Source organism: Ambystoma mexicanum, chromosome 6q (assembly GCF_040938575.1).
Source record: "Ambystoma mexicanum isolate Mex_15411 chromosome 6q, UKY_AmexF1_1, whole genome shotgun sequence".
Classification (NCBI taxonomy): Eukaryota; Metazoa; Chordata; class Amphibia; order Caudata; family Ambystomatidae; genus Ambystoma; species Ambystoma mexicanum.
This window is the reverse complement of record NC_090937.1, coordinates 847,730,597-847,747,582: the sequence shown is the minus strand read 5'-3', so window position 1 is coordinate 847,747,582 and position 16,986 is coordinate 847,730,597. Positions and strand designations below refer to the sequence as shown.

Here is a 16,986-nt window from a genome sequence, read left to right as displayed (position 1 = left end):
TAAAGGGTTAGGTATAAGTTGTCCACCTGATAAACAACAGCCAATAATAATCCTAGCTCCTTCATGATTGTATATCTAGATGTTTCCCTTAACCCATCCCGATATTTTATAGGTTTTCCACTATTGCCTCGTAGTATGACATCACTCTGATACATAATGAAATATAAGAATTGTTTTTTTTGTGGAAATCATTGAGAGACTGAGCGTACATCCGTTGAAGTTTGTTGTAACCTCCCTGTTTTGAATCATTGTTAATAAAACAGTAACTTGCCATTTTCTTGAGTTTGTCCTGTTATTTCGACTCAGAATTATTCTAGTGTAATTCCATCCATCTATAAATACACGTTCCAATTGCCTTGAGCTCTGTGTCCATGAGCACAGTAATACCATAAATTAACTTATCAGGGTCCATGGGAGTCCCGCGAACCACCACCTCCCTTGTCATTGTGTGTATTATCAGCATTGCCCTTATTGTGCACATCCCAGGCATGGAACAAACTATACTGCGATCTCTAAATTATATTGTCATGTTTAATTTGCTGAACAGGTGCCTGCCCAGCACATTGACTGAGGAACTTTCAGAATATAGTAAGGGAGCCCGCACCACCTTCCTTCCCACTTTTACATCCAGCGACTCAGTGTATTGAGCCATGGAAATAGCCCGGAAGAATCCCTGTGTGTCAAGATATTTGCCTGATATTCAGAAATTCTCCTCTATGATGCATGATTTTGTTGTACCCAAGTCCACCATAAATATGAACTGCTTGTTTCCTATCTCTGCCCCCACCAAAGGTTCCTCGTCGGGGTGGATGATATGACACGATATACTTTATTTTATTTATTTATTTGCGTTTATAAAGTGTTCACATAGCCCATGGGCATCAAGCTGCTGTTTCAAGATTTCATCTAAGTTGCATCACATAAGTGGGCGGTTGGGTTACATTAGCCCACAGAAACAAGTGTTGGTTACAATAGTCATGTGAGAGGCTTGGTTACAGTAGCCCTTCATTCGTTGGTTAAGCGTGCAAGGTTATCTCCTTACAATAAACAGGACAGTTACATAGTTTGAATATGGGGCATTAGGTTACATTTGAGCTTAGACAAACAGTCTGTTGTTGATGGCTTTGCAGAAGGCGAGATGAGATGGTTCATTTCTGATGGAGTAGGGCAGTGAGTTCCAATGTCTAGAGTCAATGAATCGGAAGCAAGCGCCCCCGCTAGATTCCCATGCTATGGTATTTATAATGCACCTATACACAGGTGTTTCAAGGCGTGACGAGGCAAGGGATGGGGAACAGAGGGAAGACAGACAACGATCTTATTAGGCCAGGTGACATTGAGCTCACGCAAGTGCAGGGGAAAGGGGGCAGTGCAGTACATAGGATCAACAGTAATAAATAAATAATAAATACAATTAATATAAACAAAAGGTAAAAAGTGCGGCCAGCTTGTGGCAAGTGCAGGGGTAAGTGCAGACATCAAGTGTCAAGAGCTGGTGGGGACTGTAGGGATAAACAGCCCCCAAGTGCAAGGGTTGCCTGGGAGGCAGTGAAGGTGTGCAGCTGGTGGGGGAGGGGACCTGGGCCCGAGATCAGAGGGTAGCCAGTGCAGTTTCAGTAAGGAGTTCAGTAGGGGAGAGGAGGAGAGAAAGCAGAAGCAAAGAGGAAGGTCTTGAGGTGCTTCCGGAACCAGAGATGGTTCTCCTCAAGTTTCAGGGAGGCAGGGATGCTGTTCCAGAGGGAGGCCCCAGCCGAAGAAAGAGATCTACCACAAACTCGTTGCTTGGAGAAGCGACTGACCCTGAGGGAGATGGAGACGGATGAGCGGAGAGAAGGAATATATTTAGGAAGAGAGAGTTGAAGCTAGTGAGGCACCAGGCCCCAGAAGGCCTTGTGGACAATGCAGAGGGTTTTGAACTTTATCCTTGCAGCCACTGGGAGCCAGTGCAGAGATTTCAGTCCTGGAGAGTTACGATCCCTGGACTTGAGGCCGAGGTCAAGTCTCACAGTCCTGTTCTAGATGAGTTGCAGAGGGCAGAGAGTAGAAGCAGACAGATTTAGAAAGAGGCTGTTGCAGTAGTCCAGCCTAGAGAGAACCAGTACTCTGGAGACAATGAGTTTCTGGGGGAAGGAGAGTTGACAAGACCAGACGTGTGAGTGTTCTCTGTGGGCTATCCTAATCAGGATTATATTATTTCCAGGGAACAAGAAGGGGTTACCCCTCATCAGTATTGCTCTTCCAAATTGTGCAGTGGTCCCACTTGGTACCCTATTGACCGGGGAAACACCGCCCTGCTGTTGCTGTGGCGGGTGCTGCACTTGTATGTCAGATGCTTGAGGCTGCTGTTTATATGTTTGGGGTTGCTCCTGTAGATGCCCTTGATTCCAATACCATTGACCCTGTTGCAAATACCCTCGCTTTGGGGCCCTTGGGGCCCTTGTGCCTGCTGCTGTGACCCATAACTATCGTGCATTCCCTTGCAAAATGCCCCAACCCTCAAACAATGTCAACATTGTGATGGTCTAAACCCACCTCCTCTGGGTCCAAATCCCCCTGACTCTGTCTCGAAGGAAGCCCCCCCTTCCTCGCTGTGGTCCTCCTTGCTGCCACTGTGGACCGGGATACTGTTGCCCCCGCCCCACTTTCCTTGCCCCCTTCAGCCCAGAGCACAGCAATTGTAGCGCTCAAAACCTATTGGGTGCTCTTTGTCCCCTCCACCTGTACTGGCGTCGACAGTGGTGCCTGGACAACAACTTTTGCCAATTTCTTTTCTACCAATTTGGCTTTCTCTGTGGGACGCTTTTGGACTGTTTCCTTGTCCCGCTCCTTGATTCTTTTACAATGGTGCACTTATTAAACTCTGTATCTACTTCCACCCCTTTGCTTCGATACCCACATACGTATCTAACACCTTCTGCAATTCCTTTGGCAAGCCCCTCTTTAAAATGAAATAGAAAAATGATATTGAACAATCCCACAGTACTCTTGTTACAGCTCTCCACATATCTTGTAATTTAAGAATGAAATTAGCTGGATCCTCAACATCACCCATTGTATACTGCATCAGGGACTGTAAATCAGGGGTATCTAGGAAAGTCTTGATATCACCCACTGCCAAGGGCACCCCTGCTGTTTGCTTTTCAAACTCATATATCAACTTACTCGCTCCTGCTGTGAGCTGTGGGAGAGCCTTATTCAAGTTGTTTTTATCCATCTGGGTTCAGGGCACATACTGTGTCCTCCCTGCCCCCTTATGTATGAGTGGCATATGCATCTTTGCCTCACTTCCCACACCCTTCTCTATACTTCCCCTTCTCTTTACTAATGCCATCCGGCTGACCCAATTCCTCAACCTGCCCCTGCCCCCAAGTTTTCTACTTGGGGGGTACTCTCAGCCGCGTCTTCACCCCTTCCTTCTCTCTCACCCTGTTCCTCATCCAACATGCCATTGTTGTTCTCCTTCTCAGAATTTCCTAACACAGTATTCTAGTGTCTAAAGAGTGTCCATTCACCCTTGCTTCCCTCCTTCCCAACACATTTGCTTCTTATTCCTTCATTATCCACCCTGAGCAGCAACTCCCCTTATCTCCATTCCCCCAATCCTTTTTTTGACACCCCTAAATCCCTCACTTCTCTTGAAGATGCCTTCATCTTTTTCAGCTCTGCTAGCAACTCCACCAACCTTTCTTCAAACTCTCTTGACCTGCCACCCACGGGTGCCGATACTTCAGGCGGGTGTGCATATGGGGGTGGGAGAGTGGTAGCATGCGGTTTTGCTGATGCTGAAGGGGTCCCTATCACGGTTGGCACATAGGATGGAGTTGTGTACCCGTCTGTGGGACATGCTGTCAAGGGATATAATCTCCTGCACCCTGTCCTTCTCCCCTCCTGAACTTTCCCTCTTTCTGTATCTATGCCCCCGCTCCATCCCCTTGGTCCTCAAACATTCACCAGAGTAGCTGTTTCCCCTTATACTTAGATATAAAAAATGTGAACGTATGTTCCAGGGCCCTCTTACTGTGTAAGCCCTGCTCTGGCCAGGGGCAAGGCATTCCCCCTTCTCCCATCTCCGTGATCCAATATTTATGGTATTTCTCCACCCTGTCACGATACAGTAGCAAGGCCTAGTATGTATTCCCTATTGGTGTTTCTCCCCCCATACTGGTGATGTCTATGTCTTACTGGCCCCGCAAAGCCCTGCTAATGCACTACGAACACTGACGCTGCTTGTGACAACACACCAAAAGAAAAGAAAATAAACCCCCACCCTTTCCTGTTCCCCTCTGCCACACACACAAACATCCAATGCCACAACACACACAATTAATACCCCTTCTAGGGCCTGCTCTTCATCTGATAAAAAACAAATACAATGAACTAAAATAACAAGTTAAAATAACAACCGCTACTCATTCCAGGCCTACTACTTATACAAGACAACTACTTTTATTTCTGTATTCCTCCTTTAAATGATATATTTTATCATGGCACCACCTTCCCTCCCCTTCCGAGGAGGGGCTCCCTGCCTTACCTTTGCCTTACCTTATAATGCCTTACTGAAATAATCTCTTTACAATACAAACACCAATAAGAAATAACACAAACCACACCCACATCACATCGACAACCTCGCTCGCCACGTGTTCTCACCTCCCACACTTCCCCATGCATCTGTCCCCTACTTGTTATCGATTATGTGTATTCACCCGAACTCCTCCGTCACGGGGTTCCAACACTGGCCTGCACTGTACTCAGAGTTGTGCCCCCTTTCAAAGAGCAGCAAAGACTTCTCTTAAAATGGCTCCTGCTAAACCACTCAGAATATGTGTTTTTTCGGGACCGGTCACTTTAGGTGGGTGTGGCACCTTCTGGAGAAGTGGCATGGAAGCCTCCGCAAATACAGGGGCTCTGGGATCACGTCAGGGTCACCAATTGAAGGCATGCTCCTGAACGCTAATACCAGAGAGAATACAACCCGCTAGGGAAGAAAGGCCCAAGTAAATCTTGTAAGGATAACAAGTATTAATCTCACACAAAGATGAGAGCAACAGCAAAGAACTCTGCTGCCAAGAACGTGCTACCAAAAAAGGGTAGAGGTAGAGGCTTAAGAGGAGACACATCGTCATCGTGATGTAATACCATACAGTAAAAACCTGTGTGGCTGGTTGGTGTGTGCCTATAACGGATTTGCCTGCTCCATAAGGGATGCCAGGTCATTGGTTCCAGCCCAGTCCATCCATCTTTCATCACTTGGGTGCTGGGGAGATTATCATCTTCTCACCGAAGAAGGTCAAAGAACAGATTAACTACACTCCTAACACAATGCTACTTCATCATTATACTGTGCACCTGGCAAGCTTTAAGACTGACATAAAGGAGTTTCTGGGACACTCTAACCTACACACACACATTTCACTCACTCCTTTCCACACCATCCGGTCCAAGTTCTCCACCCTCGTTTATAATTTACCCCTCCCAGCACCTTGCAATACAAATCATATGCTTGTAGCTCACAGAAGTGCAATGTCCGTTCTCTTTGAACATTCAAGAATTGTTACTTTAGGGTTAGTAGTCGAAAGCCACCTGGTGCCATGGAATTCCGCGATCTTGGGGCTTAGTCAGTTATATAGGCTATAACTCGTGGTCGCATGGGGGGGGCTGATAAAGCTTTGGCCAGTGTGAGATAACATGCACACCAGGCCCCGGTCTATGATCGTGTCCTTGTAGGGCACATTCCTTTCAGGTAGAAAAACATCTTTGCAACGAACTGTTAATGAGCTTTATGGCGGTTGGGGTGTGGGTTGTCCTCATGGGAGCTCAGGTATGGCTGGAAGTTTCCCTTGACTCACAAATTAGGCCCTAGTGCATGAAATGCTGCGTTCGCTGTGCAGGCCTTGTCTCCTAACTATGATTACTAACATCTACACAAAATGCACTAACATCTATACAAAATGGAAGTCTTGCTTGTGCCTTGGGCTACACTATGTGGGTTGATTATATTGGGGTGGGGTCCTGCCACCATGCACCCTACCCCCCTGGTCCATCATAGTGCCTGGAATGCAGCTCGCCTTACTCTAATGTGCTTATGGGGGTGGGACGGGGTTGTTCCCTTCCCAACAATATCTATGGCCAGCAGGTGTTTGAACTACAAGATGGTGAAGATCACATGAGCCTGTTGCTCGGTCCTCCACATCCCAATGTAGTACTGCTTCCATCCAAACGGCTAGACCACCAATCGCTCTATCCCTAACACCTTTATGTGCAGGCATGAAGAAGGACTGACAACCCTGCATAACAGCGGTCTCCTGGGCCCAGGTTCCTGAAAGAAGATGAGGCTAAAACCTGGGATATATTTACACCAGCTGGTGTCAGCTATATGTTTGCTTATGCAAGCTATGTTCCAAGATATCATTTTGCAAGATACTTTATAAATAGGGTGTCCTTCCCAGTACCATGTGTGAGTCAATCCACTCGTTCAAGGCCCCTTCCTGCATGCAATGGTATTGTTCCACCTGCCCCCAGCTGATTTATGGGGACATTATTAGGTGGAATCTCTGTAGGCTGATTCTCACACCCAACACCCTGCCTTTGGTCACCAAGGGGATTTTTAATCATTTTCTTCATCATTGGTAGGGAGGCTCTTAAGGTGATTCAAGAGCTGTTTGGTGGGTTTGCTTGAAAATCGATCACTCGTAGACCCTCAGCCAGGGATCTGTTAGTAAAAAATATTTGGATGGAATCATCAGGACTGTAGGGCATTTGCCGCCGCACACACTGAACAATAGCCTCCCTATTTTTAGAAGCACATTGACAAACCGAATCCGCATTTTTTTATTAAGGATTAATGGTTTCAAAAATACCTTTAGCCAGTCTGGGGGCATTATACATAATAACAGAAGCCTCTTCCTTGTCAGTTCTTGATTTAAAATGATATAGTTTAGAAAACTGTACTTTTCCCAAATTAATCTGGCCCCCAGTGGGCAGATAATGATAGGTAGTGCATGGGAAGTTATTGAGTGCATGTCTATCGATGGTGGCAACTATCGGTTTGCCACACCACCAAAGTGAGGTATCACTAGACAATTATTATTATCTCCCCGGCTACACACCCTCACCAAAGATCTCGACTGTATCTTCCTGTCAGCGCCTGTCCTTAGGTCTCGCTGGTATGCCGCCTATCTAAAAGAGGGGACAGAAAAGACGCTTTCTCTCTCTACAACTACAAAATACACAATTAAAAAAGCATCTACACTGGTGTGGTAAGGCAACTACTTTATACCTCCTTATGCAACTACCAGAAGGAAACTTAAAAAAAACACACAAGTAGATACCAAACAAATATGTATTCTATTTGGTGTGCGACCATAACACAAAATACCAGTATCTCCCGTTGTCTGGAGATTACAGTTTACCAACAGTTCAACCGTTTTCAGTAGTATATGTGAGTGCACCTCTGTCTTCAGGACCAGAAATGCCCTACAAGAAAATGTATTTCCTAGTTGAGCATTGCCAGCCTTTAGTCAGGTGGTTCTTATCAATGTGCTAAATTGTTAAGTGCTCGATAGTGGTGCAAAATAGTGAAAAATAATGCATAGTAGTTGTTGCACTCCATCTATCAGTGGGCCCCATGGAGATTTCTAGATTACTTGCTGCTTTTCGATTCTGGAAGTTGTCAGTCAGTTTGGACCATTCTGTTGGCCCTTGTGGCCGTCTTAGCTCTCTTTGTTTTCCAAGTACTCCTGGAGCTTCGTTTTAGCCATTGTCAAGATGGCTAATGGCAGATGTTGAAGCCCCCAGTTACGAATTGATGAGGTTTCCACTGCATGCTGTCATGTCCGGGGCCATTGGATTTAGTTCAGTACCCATGGGTGGTAGGAGCCTACCCTTGCTTAGCTGATCTACCTTAGTCATCAGGGTAATTATAAAATCTCTTAGTGATTTGATTTCATGACGTAGTTCCTTGAGTTCAGACAGATAAACATCTTTCTGTGGTTTGCGAAGAGTGTGTGCTATACATATACCAAATAACATGGGGAGTCTGGTCGTCAGCTGCTCTTCATGGGGAACACTCCCTTCTGTCTGTCTCTACCAGATACTTTTACTGGAGTTCCTTCTTAGGGTAAGTACCTGTTGGACAGCAGAACACTAGGGTCAATCACAACCACCTCTTCTTGGGTAACCTGTGTGTCCTGCCCTAATATGGCATCTGCAGACCTGCAAGCTATTCCTTGGGCCTGGCTTGTACTGACTGACACTGCTACCCAACAGAGGTGTGTGAAGTTTGATTGCATTCAACTGAGTTGTTTCCTTAACGCCTGGTGCACTGGCAAGTGATTTGTAACCCCCCCCCCCCCCGCCCCCCTGCCCAGGGTGTTTCCCCACCTCAAAATCTCCCAACAGGTCTTGTGTCTGGTACTTAGCATTATTGGTTTGCAAAATGTGAGGCGATCTGGCAGATCCAGTGGGCCCAGTCTTAGGTTCTGGCTGGACACCCACAATTACTGTACCTGCACTCCCACCACCACACAATTGTATAAAATACCATGTTTCATAACCCCATCGTTAGTTGGGGAGGCATGCTTTTTTCCAATGCAGTTAATAACCTGAAGAAGGTCCTTTATTTCAGTGATAAGGACATTGGCCTCATTTATTGGGTTAAACATTTTACAAAACTTCTTATGCCCACCCCTTGGAGAAAGCAATGTATTTGCCTTCCTCTTTGACATTGCACAATATGACTAAATTGCTCACACAAAAAGCCTAAAGTTATATACCCTATGGGCTATATATACTCTTTGGTTCTCTAGGTTGCGTTAAAAACACTAAATAAAAGTGCTAATATGAAGCACAATGAGAAACAAAGGAAAACAAGAAAAATACACGAGGTCGATATCACAATGCACAATAATAGGAGCACATGGGCTGGGCGCTGGTCTGCTAAAACGACCCTGGGCTTAAAGGAAGACCTGTAGAATCGAAAAACAAGAACCGACTATCTAAAGAAAAAGTCCGTCTCCATTTCTGCTGCTCGCTTGAAAGGCACGAAACTCGAGTAGCTCAGGAGAGAGGCATGCGCGATTTGCTCAAGGGCCCCCCTTAGTCGTCTCCCCCCTTCGCTCCCTCAGCTAAGTCAATAGAAAAATGATTTCAGTCTTAAGCTGTTCTGCCAAGCTTGTAGAATGCAGCAATCAAGGCACACAGGTGGCGCTCAATCAGTGCTTAATTTGTAAGAAAATAAGTGCCAGGGCCCAAATATTTTCTAGCACCCCCTGTGATACATTGGGGCGGGTGGCTCCCCACCAACTGTTGACACCACCCACGCTTGCTCCATACAGTGTTAACATATTTGAGATTAAAGTTGCAGCTCCCACCAGTTCATTGCAGTGATGCACTTTGCGATTTACAGTTACCAATTGACATAACATAGTGTGTTTTGAAAATGCATATAAATGTTTAAGTGTTTCTTTAAAAACACATCACTGTTAACAATTTGCTCTGATCCTATCGGTGGCAAGCAGAACAGTTAAGCAACTATTCCCAGAACAAAAAACTGTATATTTTCTTCTTCGGTAAATTGATGGGAAAATGTAGGCAAAATCATTGCTGAACTGATGAACCTGACTATCAAACACTGCATCAGGGCCTGCTTGTATAGGTTGGCAGGGGTGTTGCTAGGTCTGGAAAAGACCTGGGGCTACGCCGATGTCGGAAGTGTCGGGACTGGGGCCTTTTGGTTGTAGCTCCTGAGATTCTATCCGGGGCTACAGCCAAAAGAGCAGGGGCTATAGCCCCCTTAACCCCCTTCCCCCAGCAACGCCTCTGTAGGTTGGCACTTGTGACAGGAATTTCCTCTTTGATATTGGCCTTTTCAGGGACCTTTCTCCTGTGTTGGAGGATGCTTGCTGGTGATTTTTCAGTTGTTGTCACCCCACCCCACTGAGCGTTACAATAGAGAAAGTGCTGGAATGCCATGCAGGCTGAGTGGAGCAGTGCGCAGACTCGGCCAGCATCAGTGCCCAGCATTGTCACCCTCCAACTAATTGTTATTCATGAAAATTGATAAATAGCCCTGCCCTACCAACCTGGGTCATCAGCTTCCTGAATAACAATGAGACAGCTGAGGATGAAAAAGACTCTGGCTGGTGCACACTGTCTTTGATTCTTGTATTAATATGACTGACTGTTAAAATAATAAGGTTGCCACAACACCACAACAGAATTAATCTGCAATCAGAAAGAAGAGCCAATGCTCAGAAGTAAGTGCCAGGGCTGAGGCTTGGCAAGCCCCCCCACAAATTAAGCACTGTAGTAAGTCAGCTAATGACACACCACTAAGGCCAGACTGATTGTGGCTGTTAGATACGTTGTACCTGCTCGAGCCTGACAACCGCTTTAATCAGCAGGGTGCGGGGATATTAAAATGCAAACGCTCTGTACAAGAAAGAACGATTGAGATGCTTACTGTAGACGCAGATTCTGACTCAATCTCAAGATCAATCCCAGCATGGGTCCCACGACCATCATGCTCCGTATATCCTGGGTGCGCCGTCCTCAGAACCTGCCATGTCCAATTCCTGTTGATGCAGCGTTGGTTAGAAGTAACAAAGAGAAAAAGAGCAGTGTCCGTGGCTGGATACCCTTCTGCTCCAAACACCGCTCCCTTCCACCTCGCGTGTTTCACCGCTGCGGTTGATGACCGGGTTTAAATATGCTGGTGGTGTACTATTTGGCACACGTCATGTGAAACTGGCATCCAGCGCCTACACCCTTTGGCTTCAAACACCCCCTGGAGTATCTTTATGAATAAACCTCGAAAAGTACCATGTGTGCAAATGTATGCAACATTTTAATGGTGTTCGACAAGGGTTTGCCTGCATAGGTATGCATGAACATGAGACTTTTGGCCATTGTGTCTTGGCTGTCAGTATGAACAGTTAAAATATAAAGCAGTCATATCACAATCACAGTGCTAACTATATATTTGTTTCTTTCAAAAGGTGTTCTTGAATGGCCTTTCTGGACAAAGTTGGTGGTGGTGGCGATTGGATTTACAGGCGGGCTGGTCTTCATGTATGTGCAGTGCAAAGTCTACATTCAACTGTGGCGCCGGTTGAAGGCTTACAATCGAGTGATATTTGTCCAAAACTGCCCAGACACTGCCAAAAAAGTGGAGGAAAAGAACTACTTAAATAGTCTGAACACAGACATCAAGGACTCAGTGGTGGTGCCTGTGACACAGACGGGAACGCACACACAACCGGAACAAGCAGATATGGCTGCGCCTGAGAACCTGCCTATTTGATTGCGATAGCAGGGCCTGCGGCCCAAGACTGAACATTATGGGATGTACACTGTATGTGTGTGCTGTACCACAACCACTTTTCAGAATAAATGTGATTCTGAAATTGCGAAATGCCTGATCAGGAAAACAGCTCTAGAGAAACACAATCAAGCAACAGTTTACATTTCTGCAAAATTGAGCCTGTTGAGTAGCTCCTTCCTAATGAAGCATAGTAAAGAAAGAACAGAAGAAACAGCTGCAGTATAAAACGCAAATCAGCTGTTGCATTGAGAGAAGAATGTCTAATTGAATAGTATTTCATGGTCACTGTAATTATAGGAGAGACAGTAAATAGGAATACAGTCACAATATAGATATATGTCATGTCTCCTTTTTCTAACTTTACTTTGTCTAAACAAGCCAAAGGCACCTCAAATAACAGTGTAAATATAGGATGAAATTAAAAAGCACATTCCTGGTATAAGCCCTCAAACACCATAATTTATTTCTGGCAAGACTGTGTGATGTTTCTACTAACACTAGGGGAGAATTTAGACTATCCCAGGTGCCACTGGTGTATGCAGCACAAATGTGACCGTGTTGAATTGATAACAATGTTTTTACTGGGGGTTCGGCAGAAAATACTGCAGGTTCATGGCATGAGCGGCGTATGCCCAGCCAATCCATGAGTAACACAATAATGGTCAAGCATGCTGGGAGATCGGTGATCTTGGCTTAGAAGAGAACTCAACACTCTTACTGACGATGGTAACACATGGTGCTTTATGAATACCCTGGATGAAGCTGGAACACCATTTTCTGCAGAAGATCGCAAATTCCTATTTGGATGGCCCAGCACTCCTGAAGTGAGCTGATTTCTTTGCCCATCAGGTGATTCCCTTGCTGCCCTGGTGGCCTGGCTTTGGGGAAAGAGTTGGAGCTGTGTCATACGTTCCCAGGCAATCACAATATGGGGTTAAGACAGCCGTGCTAGCAAGTCAACCTGCCTGTGCTGTTAACTAATCGCGTGGGCATGTTTAGGTAGTGTGGTCTGCACAGGAATGATGTTTCCAAGCAGAAAGGAAATGCTTAAATGTCTTATACAGCATTTGAAGTACAATAAATGGTGGGGCATTAGGACATAGAACATTCAATTTCCCCCCCAAAAAACTGGTAGAATCGACTGACTAAAATGGCCAACCTGCTGTGCGTTATCGCTTTGATGGATGTGAGCCCCGAGTTCATACAAACTCTTCCCTTTGCAGGTCGTATGAACATTCATCAGGCTTTGGTGTGGTGGAGGACAGGGCGCTCTCTATTGCTTGTCTGTATGGCTCTAAATAGACTGCAGGACACTCAAAATGGAAGCCTGTTTCGCAGATTGTGTGATATTGCACATAGGAAGCATTTAAAGTAGTCACAATAAACATTTGAGTGTTTTTTTTAGAAAAAAAAAACAGCCTGTGCATTTTTTTAGCATCCTTCCTCATCAAATCAGAGTGCTCTGATAGGAGACAGAAGTCAGATACTAGGCCATGAGCTGTTTTTATTCACGTTCGGTTTTTGATAGTCTTGTACAATGGAAGTGCAAATGTAACGTACATGTGCAAAAGATGTGAGACTCTGTGTTACAATGTCTGTGAGGAGAGAGATGTCATCCATAAAGAAACGTTTTTTTGTTCACTACCTTTGCACATTTTATGTACATGTGATAGCCTCGGGGGCTGCCCGACCCGTCTATGCTCACTCCTGGGCAACACATTGGTGCACATTTAAAAAAAGTTGAACTCCACTGTGGGCCTGAATGTCGCAAATGCTGTCACATCTACGAAGCAAAGTGTAACGATCAGGGACTTAAAACATAAGGGAAGCGTGGCGACTGACAAAAACAAAGTGATTCCTGAAATTGAAATAATTTGCTTTGAATTTTTGCCATGACTTGTGATTCTCAAGAAGTGTGGTTACTCCGAAAATGATCAAGTCGCCTTTGTCAGCTGTGTGCAATGCTTAATGGAATTGTTATGAAAGACAGATATGTCATTGGTACATGCTCAGTCTGCTGTTGCTTCTTTTCCAACTACAGATCAGAGACTGAAAGTGCAGGCACGGTCTAGGAGAGAGGTATATGATGCAGGCAGAATTGGTTCAGAGCTGGAAGATGCACTGCTTCCCAGGCACCCCAAAAACACATATTGAGCCCCACCACCCCCCTGAATTGGACTCGAATGTACCAAATGGAGTGCTGCACATCGAATGTACTGACTGTGATTAAAGCTGATGATGTACTTACCGCTTTTTAAATCTGATGTTTCTTTCAGCTCATTACTAATTACTTCATGGACCGATTCGGACACGGGCTTCTTATAAAATAAATTACAATTGGCTAGTAATACACCAGGCCCTTACGTGGCCGTCAGTAACATGCACCTCTTCACTTACCACAACACCCCCTTTCAGATGCATTGTGTACGCTGTGACTCTAGCCACATACTTAAGCTGGTGAGTAGGCTGGGGGCAAACACAATACATGTTACAGGTCTGGGTAAACCCATGGTCTGAAAGTGGCGTGTATGCCTTCTCTTGCCTCTGGCTTTGTTTGGAATCTGAACTTCAAGCTGTTGGGTAACAATGTTTCAACAGAAAGTGCGGATGCAATTTGTCATGTGGCACTAAGCAATACTACATGTAACTGTTCTTAAGGGGCCCACATCCACAGTCAGTAGCCCACCGTGTTATGGCATTGAAAAACAAGCACCTAGTGTGTCCCTCTTTTTGATTGACACCATGTATTCTGTGGATCCAATGGACACTGTCACTGACACTCTAGACCCTGCACATATATTCTGCATATACTCAGCCATACCCGATGTGCCCATGATATCCATGGACCACTCTAACGCCTCCTGCCATGGTACGCACACTGCATGTTATAACCTTTTTTTTTTACTCAAAAAAGCACTTCAAATGCTTCGTGATGAAAACCTTTTGTTGGAGCGTAAGCTCCAGTCCAGTAGGACTTAATCAGATGGCAAGTTTTTCCATTGAAGTCTAAGGGCCTGATTCATAGAGCACATTCCAATGGGATTGTGCCATCATAAAACACGTATGTGAATCAGGCCCTATGTTGTTTAATCACCACCTGTTTGTATCTCGTTTTCTTTTTTTGATTGTTTATTGAAGGCACAAAACAATGCGTGGACATCATAGTAGAGAAGGTAATAACAAAGCAGATATGTATATATTTTTTTTTGTAATGGGCCATCCTTGGGAACTTCAAATGTTGAACAAGAATTGACGCATTGAATTAAAACTATGTATGAGTCAGAAAGAGACTTTTTTAAAAATAATGCGGAGGGGAAAACATATAACATACATTACAGACAGGACAGTCATGAAGTGGGGAGGATAAGGAGAAGGGGAAAGGAAAGGATAAGGGTAATCATTAAATGAAAACAATAATATTATTTTAAATAGAATAATCCTTTGAGGTGAGGGAATGAGAAAACATTCTCCATTTGAATTCATACTTCTGATAGAGTATCGGGGTTGAAGCAATACAGCCCTCCACTCTATGTATGTTACATATGGAGCTCCACCATATTTTGTGATTAATCGGGTCAAATTTCTTCCAATTAGTTGTGATAACCTGGACAGCAATTAGAATGGAAAGATCAAATAAATAAGATGTGTGGGAGTCTAAATGATGTTGAAAGAGAGCACTGCCCAAAAACAAAATCTTAAAATGAAAGGGTTCATTTAACTTAAAGATACATTTTATAATGTGCCATACAGTATTCCAAAAATGTTCACTATATTTACATTCCAAAAACGTATGTTTGAATGATCCTTCACCATGACGAAAAAGAAAAGTGATTGGATTAGATTCGCCAAAACAGTTATGGTTGAGGTTTGTTTTCCAAAAAGACAGCCAACCATTATCTTCTAAAGTAACTGAACAGTCCTGTTGCCAATCTTGCTGTGATTTCCATTGGAAATTCTCAGCTGAATCAATTAGTAAGCTCTTTATAGAAAAGGGAAGCCGAAAACTGGTGGTTGTACATATGATTTTGTCTAACAACACTAGTCTGCACAGAGGATTCCATCAGAAGCTGCACATTGTCTATGATAGCATCAATTACTAGTGAGTATTGATGAAAAGATTTAGGAGTAGCCAATTTCACCCTGAATTCATTGAAGATTAGCAGTATACCTTGATTGAAAAGTTGATGTCCATATTTAATTGCTTTTAATATCCAACTTTTCCAAAAAATGACTCTACCATTAATCTGAAACAGATCCTTAAACCAAATGAAATGTGATTTAAACCTAGAGCGGTTTGTAGAGACGAAACACATTCTAATCTGTTTAGCAGTAAATCGAACATTAATACATTTAGTACATCTATTTTTCTGTAGCAAACAAATAACAATCAGTTAGAGAAAAGGGCCAAACCATAATACTTTCCACACAAACCCATGTAGGGGTGAGGAAGTGTGCAGCTTGACAAAACCAGCCATGTGCTTGTTAAAGTATAAAGGCAGAATTATATTTAATAAAGTCAGGGAATCCCACCCACCCCCCCGAACCCTCACACAGACAGCTTTCCTTTTTAGTCTATGAAGGGCCTGAATCAATATCTTGAAAAAAAAATACTGGGAATCAGCACAGGAAGCTTAAATAAAATGTACTAAATAATATGGGAAATCATCATTTTAATCCATTGAAGGCGACCCAACCAGGATAAATATAGCAAGGACCAGGAATCTAAAAGACTTTTAATTTTGGTTAATACGATATTAGTGTTTTCTTTAATAATATCTCTGGCTGATGACAACATTTGCAGGCCTAGATATTTCATTTTTTCTTAGGACACCACTTCATGCCATAGGGTTGGAACAGATGTTTAGTACAATGAATATTCAGAGGAAGAATTTCCGATTTGTCCATGTTTAATTAATATCCTGAAGCTAATGAAAAATGTGAAACAGTATGAAGCATTTTATCTAAACTTATTTCAGGATTCTTAAGGAATAGAAGAATATAATCTGCAAAACTACTAATTTAACATGCACACCCCCATAAATTATTCCCTGGATATGAGGATGTAATCTAATAGTTTCTTAAAATGGTTCAAGAGCTAAGATAAAAACACAGGAGAAAGAGGGCACCCTTGCCATGTACCTCTGCTTAGAGTAAAAAAAGGTGACATCTGACCATTCATAAAAATAGTGGTTTTGGGTTAGAGTAAAGAATTCTAATCATGTATATGAAAGGTTCATGAAGACCATGCCACGGCATCGCATCGAACATGTAATCCCATTCGACTCTATCAAAGGCGTTTTCAGCATTTAAGGCAATAGCTGCATAGGGATCACTTGAGAGGGCTGTGACATTCAAAGCATCCAAAACAAATCTGATATTGGATGCCGAGCGTCTTCCTTTAACATACCCAACCTGGTCTTGTTTAATTAGTTTAGGGAAAAAAGGGAGTAGTCTATTTGCTAAGATTTTGATGCAAATTCTGAAGTCTGCATTAATTAGAGAAATTGGTCTGTAACTTTGTGGTAGTTCAGGATCTTTATTAATTTTAGGGAATGCCAGAAGGATAACTATAGTAAAGGTACCTTCAGATTTTGATTTTGAGATAAAGTGAGAAAAATGTTCAGATAGTTTAGGGGTAAGTAATGATTTTAAATGGGCATAGA

The 16,986-nt window shown here is 43.7% G+C and overlaps 1 protein-coding gene across 3 annotated transcripts in view; it reads left to right on the top strand.

Annotated features, from left to right (window-relative positions):
* The window catches only part of MARCHF1 (membrane associated ring-CH-type finger 1), a 1,944,794-nt gene extending 1,931,223 nt beyond the window's left edge, over positions 1–13,571 (top strand). For all 3 annotated transcript variants that reach the window (XM_069631376.1, XM_069631375.1, XM_069631377.1), the window contains one exon: positions 10,998–13,571. In XM_069631376.1, the coding sequence (XP_069487477.1) occupies positions 10,998–11,302 (305 nt within the window). In that variant the 3' untranslated portion in view covers positions 11,303–13,571. The remainder of the gene's footprint in view (positions 1–10,997) is intronic.
* Positions 13,572–16,986: the final 3,415 nt, after the last annotated feature.